This window comes from Dermacentor variabilis, chromosome 11, assembly GCF_050947875.1.
Source record: "Dermacentor variabilis isolate Ectoservices chromosome 11, ASM5094787v1, whole genome shotgun sequence".
In the NCBI taxonomy this organism is placed as follows: Eukaryota; Metazoa; Arthropoda; class Arachnida; order Ixodida; family Ixodidae; genus Dermacentor; species Dermacentor variabilis.
In genome coordinates this window covers 71200173-71211541 of record NC_134578.1, presented here as the reverse complement: position 1 = coordinate 71211541, position 11369 = coordinate 71200173, and the positions used below count along the sequence as shown (strand labels likewise).

The window sequence follows — 11369 nt, the reverse complement described above, 5'->3', positions numbered from 1 at the left end:
TCCTTTGGTGCAGTAAAGGTGGGCTGACATGCCCCGATGTGAAATCAGATATTTAATGTGATCCTATATGGAATGGGCGTCCCTACGTGGAACCAGTGTAATTATTGTAAAGCGAAACTTCTTTCCTTTATTACTCCTACCGGACGTACCCAGCAATGTGCTTGGAGGTACCCCGAGCCGCAATAGCCCAAAGGAGTGAAGGAAAAAAAAAATAATGAATGGCTCACACGAGCCGTCGTTATACTCAACAAAACACGTCGACCCCCAAAACCCCGTTGCTACAATCAACCAAGCAAGAACTGTGCTGTCTCTAACATGTTTCGCAGTTGTACAGTTTGCGGAATTCCACAGTGTTATATATTTTTAGTAAGTACAAAAGAGCGTACTCATACTTAGTGATCGTTGTGGTCAGGGTAACGTAACTAAAGATTAGATTTGATGCGGTTTGATCTATAAGCCGATCCAACCGTAAAATACGAATTCGACAAAATGCCGGAATTGATAATTATTTCTAGGTTTTAGGTTTTATGGTTTAGGTTCTTTAGGTTTCTAGGTATTTCTAGGTAACGGCAAGGACCTTACTGAAATGACTTAAGCGCGGCCTGTGTCCTTGTAGACCAGCCACTCCATTCGCGGACGTTTCTCCACATCGAGTACGCCATGCGGCTCGCAATGACCGGCGCATCGGCGAGTAGAGGATTCGCTGTACCGGTGCTCAGCCAGGCGTACGATGGCGCATTAACGTAGAGAGTGCTGCTGTTTATAAACATGATTCCTTCTGGTAAATATTCCAGGAAACTCCGGGGGAGGGCAGGCATTCCTCGTCGCTGCTTCTCAAGTATTGCGTCGTACTCGAAGCTCGTCGTGCGGAAGATGTTGCGCACGAAACCGCTGTTGTTCAACACGGGCACGCCCATTTCCGGCAGGACGAGGTCACTGGGAAGCATGAGAGTGAAGCTCCGCATTAGATCCTCGAAGTTCGCCGTGTCGTTTCCGGTTGCCACGAGCTGTCGAAGCGGCTCGTAACCGACGAAGCTCCGCCGTGTCGCCTCGAAGATGTCGCGCAGTTGACGGTCCTTGTCGGGGCTCGTGAGCGCCGCGACGTAAGTGGCCCTCCACAACTGCTCTTTTTCAACGAGGTGAATCTGGCAGACTTCTGCGCTACGCAGCGCGGGTGAGTTTAACTCTGCGTCTCCGAAGACGATCCATTTCAGGGAACTAAGTGCTACGATGATCAGTGCGTGACACAGCGACAGGGGCTGATTCGCGACGTTCCAAACGCGCGCTATGTCGGCTAACAGCTCCTGTTGAATTGCAAAGTCCTTGGTGCCGACGTCGATAGAGAACTCGAGCAATATGGCCTTGAACTGCTCCGCATCCATGCCTCCGAAAACCACGGCAATCTCGTTCCAAGTGAAGACGTACGGTTGAGTGTCGTCGTCAGTAAACAGCTGCTCCCACGCGGCTACTTGCTCCATCGTGCAGTTTGCGCCGAAGTGCGCGTTAAATGCGGACAGGACGGTGGCATAGCAGGCGTCATCGCAAACAGGGCTGTAGTCCGCGACCCGGAGCAAGTGCCTCTTGAAGTAGATGTAACCGTAGGCGTAGCCAACAGCGAAGTAGAAAGGGAGATCGTACCGTTTCTGGACTTCCAAGGCAAAGCGCAGAAGATGGGCGTGGCTCATGCGCTTCGTGGTGTTGGCGATTTCAAAAACGGCCGCCAGGATGTCTCTCAGTCGCAGATCTGGCTGCCATATCTCAGTGACGCACGATCTGTAGAACGCCTGAAGTGCTGCAGCGGCTTTCACACTGTAGTTTGAGGTGCCCGTGAGGATGTGCACATCGATGTCCCACTGCGAAGAGGGAGGCGTGGTGTTATTAGTATTTAAAGGCTATCTCGTACTTTTGAGAGATTCAATGAGGAATAAGGATAAGAATATATTCTGTATAGTAGAGATTAAAACAATGGTGGGATGACATCAAGTTGGGTGGGATATGTGATAACATGGTAAATTACAGTGGAAGATGCGGTAATTGAAAGCAAGTCCTTATAAACGAAGGTAGAAAATTGGTACGGTTTTACAATAAGAAACACTGCACCTGTAGGGTGTTTTAACCTCGATAAGGAGAAGAGTAATAGGTGAGCTCAGACTAGAGCCCTTTATTTTGCCATCGACACTACTTAGGCTAGTGACGATGATGGATTTGGTACCAAGCACCAGGTAACTAGATAGTACTCTATGTGCACCCACTCGTACGATTTTTCCTGCTAGCTAATTAGGAAAAATAAACCTCTTTCGAAAAAATTGGCAATAGTTAAGAACTAATGCGTAGTGTTTCCCGAGACTGGAGTCCTTTGGATAGAGTAAAGTAAGAAGCAATACCTCAGTTTCTACGATAGGATATCAATTTGTGAAGTGGCTCAAACAGCTTTACATATACAAGACTTCTATAGCTTAACTACTGCCATGTATTAAAGGCTAGGTGTTCGCCAAGAGAAAAGAGCAGTTGTGATCAACATCATTCTTAAGACCACATCGAAGATGGCTTGGTTACAAATTTTGCAGGATAAATGTGCTTCTCATACATCGTGCTTTAGAACGAATACAAAATCGCTATGACGAGAAAAGTGGGGCCACTGCTCAGAGTTACATGTGAGCGTCAAAATAATGGTAGCTGATTTTGAGCAGACTATCTTCTTGAACATAACATGATGTAATTTTATCTTCAGAAATTTGTTCACCTCATAACATGATTAAACAAGAGAAAGTTCAGGGGAACAAAAAAGAAAGGCTCCCTAACTATTCAATTCTTTAAAAAATTGTTCAGAACAAAATTGTTTTTAGGGCAGCCTAAACGTCGCGCTGGCGACGTGATTAGAGTCGGGTGCTATAACTAGTTTATCGACGGCGGTTGACACAAACATTTCCGCAGGATGCCTAAGAAAAAAAAAAAGGTATGGCGCTATAAGAAATCGTACAGGTTTAGAGATGATTCTATATTACAACAGTATTCGCGCCTATTGCATAGTCGCCCTCAAAAGCGCACACTGCGATAAGGATCTCCCCAATTTGCTCTTTTTGTGTCGCTTCACTTGCCGTGGCAACCTTTCCGCTACCATAACAGATCACTGGTTATCTATCCTGTAACTTCATATGACATGCCCGAGTCCACGTTTTTCTCTAGACCTCCCTTAGAATATCGCTGTGCGTGTCCCACCTCTAATCAATAATGATGCGTATTACGTGTAATTAGCATGCCTTGAGTTTCGTTCGAGTTTGTGGCACTCTGCCAAATCCTTAGGTGCTTACAGTGTTTCCATAGAGATTTAGCACGCCTGCAAAATGGTTTTTCTGACCGGTATACCAGAGCCGGCGACCGTAGTAGCACAGCTGATATTTCAAAATTTGATTCTGGGGCTTTACTGGTCAAAACAACAATCTGATTATGAGGAACACCGTAGTGGGAGATGCTGGAATAAATCTGACCACCTGGGGTACGTGCACCCAATTCACAGTACACGTAGTTTCTGCATTTCGCCCCCGTCGAAATACGTCCGCCACGACCGGGATTCGATTCCGCGACCTCTTGCTTAGCAGCGGAAAGCCAAAGCCACTAAACCAAGAGTGCGGGTGGTTTGTTGGCGTTCAGTTGGCGTAGTAGGATAATGCCACATGTAGGTCGTGGGTCGAAGCCAAGAGTGGGTCGAGTCCAAAAGAACAAAGAAAACCGCGCGGCTTCCCTGCTCGCGAGCCAACCACGACGGACGCTGTAAGATTTGGCGGTCGTAGATGTAGGATTTGGTGTCTGGCTTGTAGGACGATCGGAGGAACTTGGGGCGACAGGACTAGGTGAACAGGGTTTATTTGCTGTATTTACATTTGAACAAGAGATACATTTACACAGTCTAGCGTGACTCCCACATGGAGCACGCAAGACGAGCATACAGCAAACAGCTTACGAGCACACAGCTCACGAGTACATTGACGAGCACAGAGCACGACGAGGAGCACACACTAGCAGCCGACATCAGCCGCTTATAACCACTCCGTTCGACGTCATCGTTCGACGTCATCGAAGAAAGTACCCGTGGTGGCCTTTGTGAGAAGGGGGTAGGGGTTTTACCCACACACATGCCACACTGGTTTCGGTGCTCTCTCCGAGGGCCGACGACCTTTTCAGCGGAGTCGTCGTGGTATCCATTGTCTGGCGTCCCCGTAGTCAGGTGGTCACGCCCGAACCCAGCCGGCGCCTCTACATTCCAGAGCGGACCTCACACCGCGGCCTCCGCCGCTGCACATTGCCTGGTGTCTCTAAAAGAGCATGGGGAGGTTCCGCCAATTACCTCCCCTCGAGAACTCCCCTGAGCCACGTGGCTGCCGGTTGTCTACAGTGCTCTGAAATAGGTTCATGGTTGGTTAGCACTGTCCTCGCTGGTTCTCTGAAGGGCGCCACCACCCCGGATAGGTCGACACACCTGCAGCGGGCTGAAATAGCTGCAGGCCGATCCTAATAACGCGCTCTCCGAGAGCCCGCTGCTCTGCGGTTTATTAAAACCCCAAAAGTATTATGAAGACTGGAAGTTAACCGTTGAACCCTTAGGGTTACAGAATGGGTGCCAAGAGAAGGGAAGCGGAGTCGAGGACGGCAGAAGACTAGGTGGTGCGATGTAATTAGGAAATGCGCGGGTGCTAGTTGGAATGGGTAGGTGCAGGACAGGGGTAATTGGAGATCGCAGGGAGAGGCCTTCGTCTGGCAGTGGACACAAATTAGGCTGATGATGTTGATGAAAGTAGATTAGAGTACAAAAAGGTGAAATAAAGTGGATTAGGGTGGGCTAAGTTGAATTACAGAAGACTTTACAAGTCTTTCTCCTTCGCGTCTCTTAGGCGATAGCTAAGGACACCTGGGACACTTTTTAAACATTTGATAAGCTTCAAGTCTGTAACTCAGGCACGTACCCAAGGGTGGCCCGGGGGGGCCCGGGCCCGCCCCCCCCCCCCTCTATTCGGCCAAGGCACCACTCCTCACACACATTCCTATAGCTTCGACAAATCAATCTACTCGGGGATCAACATTTTACTGCCTTTTACAGCGAAAGCAGTGTATGACTAACTTCCGCAGTTTTTTTCGACGTCCATAAACAAGAAATTCTCATGTGGGCCGATCCTGATGATAGTGCAAAAAGGGTCCAAGATCAACGGCACATACTCCTGTGGACTCGGGAACCTATAACGCGCCTTTCGGAATCTTCAGAATGTGCCCACATATGGAGAGTGCCTAACGCCTGCTTCACCTCCACCGCAGGTCGACCAGGCATGCAACTACTTTCGGGATTGGCCCAGGTATGCGGGGTGCTCAACGCCTGCTTCACCCCCATCGCGGGTAGGCCCGGTATTGCAATATCTTCGGTATGGACACACGTGAGGGGAGCATTTAACGCCTGCTTCACCCCCGCCGCGGGTGGTCCCGGTATCGGAATATCTTCGGGATCGGCCTACGTATGGGGAGTTCTTAATGCCTGCTTCCACCTCCGCCGCGGGTCGTCCTGGCATTGCAGTATACCTTCGGGATGGACCCACGTATGCGGGGTACTTAACGCCTGCTTCACCTCCACCGCGGGTCGACCCGATATTGCGCTATATTCAGGCCGACCCGCAGCGGATGTGAAACACTTTGCTTTTCGTTTGAGAGCTTTGACTGCCGTGAGCTTTCGCTGCCATTGCATCTTCCCGGAGTGGAATAGTTGTCAATTTTTTTCACTCCTTTTGGATGGCGGTAAGGTATCAGTATCTCCTGGGGTGTGGAGGCGAGCCTTGTCATTGATTCGGTGCCCATGCGTTTAACTCAAGATGAATGCAGTTGTCACCATCCATTGCAGCAGGCAGGGCGTAGCTTATTGTTTTAATTACAATATTTTATTTTATTTATAATACCCAACACAATTTTTATGTCATCATCGATTGAACGATCACGCGCATCCCCACTGATCCAGGGGCCAGGAAAAGGGATTCGCTTTATAGTCGGCTGGTCTGTAAGCTCGTGGAACGAGTTGTGGCCGGAGAAAACGCCACTTCCGTTCAAAGTTTCCTTTTGTTTCATTATTTCCTCGGGTGACAGCTCGCGGCGACGCTGGCAGATCCTTTTAACCATATATCCGCGATATGGGTTAGATAAGGTAGAAAATAATATATTGCGAAAAGTGTCCATTATCAGACCCTGTAATAACCCTTAACCCCATAAACAATATGACTGTTACCCGTTACCTCCTGTAGTTTTTCCCTTATTGTACAACACTTTTCGTGCTAAATTGGCAGCTGGAATCAACAGTGGCACGGAGATGAGAAATTAACGATCTACTAAGCGAGCAAGCTAAGGGAGGAAAAAACAGGGAGGAAAAGCGAAAATTCTTCGTGAGAATGTATATGGATCAGCATCTTTTTATTTAAAAACGAAGCAGAGAACTTGCCTCCGGAACTGGAGAATAATTCTGTGTGTTTTGAATTACGCTTCTACAGTTATCAATCGAGCCGCCTCACGTAGCCACTTCCCTGCTGTGCTAATCGGGGTTCTAACCTTCCGCGGTGGGCGCAGTACGTCTAGAACCGCGGCGTCCTGTGCTCTACGCGGTTTTACGGGACTGGTGACCACGCATCGTTACGCAACTCCACGAGTAACAACACGAGTCGGTTTTGCTACTTGGTAGAGCAGTAAACGAGGGATGCAAAAGAACTGCGACTCTTCCGCAAGTATACTTTTCTCTAAAATTATTCCAGAGCTAATTCGAAAAACGCTCCTAGAGATCTTTATTTTGCACTTTTGCTTGTTAACTTGTTCTTGGCAAGGTTCTTCCCGGGCATCTTTCATGCGGGAGTTCATTTGATGTGGTTCTTTGCTTGCCAAGTAAAGAAGAGGTGAGATACGCGTTATTTGAATTCTCTTTTGCGGTGTTACGCGTCTTCATGGCAAATGGTGGGCATTATTCACATTTGTACTAGTACAAGTTCCCTCCACCTCATTTGCATAGAAAAATTGCGTTGGGTTGCTCCCCCCACCCTTCCGAAAATATATCCTGAGTACGTGCCTGCTTTAACTGCTCTATACGTGCAAGTAAATAGTAAAAAAGATAACGAAAGCTCTAAATAATGTGCATTTGCGGTGATTAGTCGCTACAAAATGAAGCGAGCAAAAGTTGTACTTGCTGCACAGATCGTCTATATTAAGCAGCGCGAGAAAGTCATCCTCGCGGCATACCTTGCGTAGATTTCATCGAAAAGCGTTATAAGAGCCACCAATTATTTGCACACAACTTATACTCTTGTGGAATATTCATACAGTAAGAGTGGAAGAGTGGGCTAGCTTATCTGATTAGAAGTAAACATGGTGATCGCACGTTTTAATTCATGCAACTTACTGTTGTAGCCCCTGTGATTACATATTTCTGCTATTAAGAACGCGTTCGCGGGTCCGACTCCCACCCACGGCTGTGAAGCTCCGATGAGGGTGGAAGGCAACAACGTTAGTTTACTGAATCACAGCTTAATGAATTAAATACACAGGCTCGCACTAATGATTCTCTCATGCTGGTATGAACGAGAAGAAAGGGGTTTAAACGAGGGGTCCGATATTTATTAATCATATCATGAGATTCCAACAAAGAAAGCAAGAAAAACATACCGGGAATTACTTGTACTTACTAATTGAGTTAGAGAAATGCTAAATTAATGGAATGAAAACGGATTAAAAAACAACTTGCCGTAAGTGGGCAACGATCCAACGTCTTCGCATTATGCGTGCGATGCTCTAACCAGTTGAGCTACCGCGGCGCGGTTTTCCCGTGCACTTTCATGGATATTCATGTTTTACTACTAGAACCAACGAGCGCCACCACTTACAAAGCTTGGCGGTGGATGCGGAACAAACTTTCTGCTGCAGGCGTCACAAGTACGCGATCTTTCTTGAAGGCAACTGGTCAACAAAACCGCACATGCTACCTGAAGGCATCAATGTTGCCGGATTCGAGACCCTCCTTATGTAAGAACGTGAAGAAAGGGGGTTAACCGAGGGGCCCGATATTTACTAATCATATCATAATCATGCTAATCATACTAATCATATAATCATACTAATCATACTAATCATACTAATCATATCATGTTATTTGGGCTTCTGTTTCTCGATCGATTAAATGAATGAATCTTACTCTAGCACCGTGTTTCCCACCATATTCCCAAACAGTCCTCGACATGAAGCACTTTCAACCGCGTCGCATAGCCTACGTATTCACCCTATGGTTGCTGCCTTTCGTGCTGCGCGATAGCCTGCTACACGATATCTTCTGTGCGGGTTAAATATTATTATCCAGACTTATAGAGAACGAAGAAAAAACGAAATAAACAAAGCAAGTAGACGAAACAAATAGTTATGGCAGCGGGCCTCGGGGAAGCCGCAACTGCTGTCGCTATTATTCCGTCGAATGTCCAGAGGACCTGAGCTTCTTTTGTGATACGATCATCAAGTGACACACTTGTTTCTGGCACCGCACTTCCGGTTCACGTCCTCAGACGACCGAGGACGAAATTCAACATAAATCATAAAAAATAGAAAAAAAAATGGCTAGGGCTTAGCTAAGGTTAAGCCTGGATATGTCGAAGCGAAAATGTTCGGTGATGCTTCTGGTTTAGCTTATGGTTATGCTTTATGATTTAGCCCATGGCTATGCTTATCGTTTAGCTTATGGTTATGCTTAATGATTTAGCCTATGGATATGCTTACGGTTTAACTTATGGATATGCTTATGGTTTAAGATATAGATATGCTTATGGTTTAGCTTATGGTTATGCTTTATGATTATGTCTTTCATACACATCCCATGGGAAGCCAAAGGGATTGTTCACAAAGTCCGTCGTGAAGGTTCTCGTCGCCCTTGCACTTTCGACAAGTTTCAACACGTAGTCTGTGTAACGGTGAGCCTTTACCTCTTCTTCCGTCGTTGTGTCGTCACTCTGATGGCTGCTGGCACTGGCGGATGGAAGCCGCTTTTCAGCATCTTGTCGTCGTCGTTTAGCTAGACGCTCCTCTCGTTCCTTGGGTGTTTCACTAGCTCGTCTGGCTCTGGCCTTTTCATTATTCCTTCGCAACTGCTCAGCAATTCCCGAACTTTCACCATCTCGGCTACTCTCAGCTGACATGGCCGAACGTCACTGTTCAGCTTCCTTTTCACGCCGTTTAGCGAGACGTGCCTGTGAGACGTTCTTCTCGTTGTTTGGGTGTCTGGGACGCTCGCTGAGCTTTCAGCCTATCATTTCTTCGCTCCTTTTCAGCCAACTCCGGTGGTTGCATTTCTGTAACGGTAGTATCACTCTCTTCTCCTTCCATGTTGAATGCGCACGCCTATTCTCTGGCAAGCGGTTATATAGTCGGCCTCCGCGATAAGCACGCGCTTGCGGCGAACGTCAAACGATGACGCATAGCGCGCGGCAGTGGCCACCTGCGCCGTGCGTGACGTCACACGTGGTCCGACATACGCCGGCTCACGCGAAGCGCGGTGTTGACTAGCGTAGTGAAGCTTTTCGGTTCAAAATAGCGCAGTCTTTCACTTCAGTCAGCGTACAGGGTCACTTGTTAAACCGTATGTAACGAAAACACGCCATAAAGATATCGCAACCATACTACCCACGTGCCTTGCTTTGAAACCGTTGTGTACAGCAAAAAAGCGTCATGCATGGGTCGCATGCACAGATGATGCAGTTGTCGTGTCACGCATAAAGCAATCGAAGCTAAATTTAGCCGCTTGCGACACGCTCAGGGATGCATACCCCGGCACTACTTTTGACGATGCGAGTGGTAGTGGTCGTCTAAAGTCGGCTCTGTACTCATCGGGAGTTATGAGGCTTAAAAGCGTTTGATTTGACGCAGAAATTTGACGGTTGGTCGGCTATGGCGCTGTCCTTGTTCGAGAGGTAGCTTCCAGAAATGCCGTGAAAGCATTCAGGCAATACGACAGCGAAATGTTCATTCGTGCGCCACCCATGAATACGGTAGGGACACAATAAATAGGGAGAGAACACCGATGCGAGATTGGACCGTGGCACCTTCACTAGCAATTTCATAAGCTAAACCATTTAATCTTGCCAATACGGGAATAAATGTCACGTCTATGTCACTGCGGCCATTTTTGTACCATGCACCCTAAGCGAAAGGCGCCATACAGCAGCCAAATTTTGAAGAATAACAGCCGATAAGACTCTCAATAGCGAGGCTTTGGTACTCTGTACTTGACTACGTTAATCTGGGCGCTTTTCATCGATCGCTGAAATTATACTGCTCATTGTTGTCGACCATTGTTTAAGGTCTGAAGGGTCACCAGACTGCAACGTGCATCCATCTAGGGTTTGAACTTGGCAGCCTTACTGACACTGCCCTCGGCTGTTCAACGACACTTACCAAAATGTTGTGCGCAGCGTTCCCCTGTGTTAAGTATCGGTCGATGGCGTTCCTGCAGACGTACGCGAAGAAGTCCTCGCAGGGCGCCACCTGGTTGTCGATGACGGCGAACAGTTCGGCCGCCTCGCGGGGGCAGCAGAACGGCGTCTCCCGGAGGACGGTGTCATTGCGCCGCATGACGGCTAGCCGGGCCGAGAGCCAGATGATGACGAAGGTGGCCACGGAGATGGAGAGGGCGCAGGAGACGCCGAAGGCGGCACCGGCAAGATGCGTGCGTTTACTTCGGGGCGCCGGCGTTCGAGAGATCGCACCAGAGCCGGCCGCTGGGGGCTGTTCAAGTGGCGACTGCGCTACTTCGCTCTGCGCCATAATAAATTGCACTTCTTTCTCTTCGTCTTCTACTTCTGCACCATCAACATCTATGACGCATACTCATATCGACATACTGCGGAATAGCGATCGAGCTGCGTGTTTTATTGCTAGTCTCCTGTCTTGTTCCTGAAACCAGATATGGGGTACTAACCAAGAAGCCGGCGGTTAAAAGGAGGAGCGAAGTAAACTTATAGACGGTAAGACATGCTATGGAAGGAATCGTACTAGAACCTGAGTATCCTTGTACAAAAAAACCAACAAGAATTTTGGAGTTTCGCCCGAAAGGAGAAGCATCATTTGCGATAGCAAGTTGTCAGGCAGCTAAACAAAGTAAGGATAGTAGCTTTATTGGCTGTATAAACTTGTAAACATTCGCTTACCTAACTAAAATAATAAGCAAGGTGTCAAACGCGCACAGATAGACATGAACACATCTCACTCGATGACGGCGGAAACTCGCTTTCAGAGCGCTGAAGTGAGGAAGTGCGCAAGCAGCAGCGAGGAGATTGAAGACGGCACTTTTCCTCCTAGCTTTTTTCCCTTGCGTATGC

The 11369-nt window shown here is 47.9% G+C and overlaps 1 protein-coding gene across 1 annotated transcript; it reads right to left on the bottom strand.

Moving 5' to 3' along the window:
* Positions 1-210: 210 nt before the first annotated feature.
* On the bottom strand, positions 211-10815 carry LOC142563325 (uncharacterized). The gene is made up of 2 exons (XM_075673884.1): positions 10447-10815; positions 211-1853 (listed from the first exon to the last, which is right to left on the bottom strand). Exons 1-2 carry the CDS (start codon positions 10813-10815, stop codon positions 579-581), a joined length of 1644 nt encoding a protein of 547 aa, XP_075529999.1. The 3' UTR covers positions 211-578.
* Positions 10816-11369: the final 554 nt, after the last annotated feature.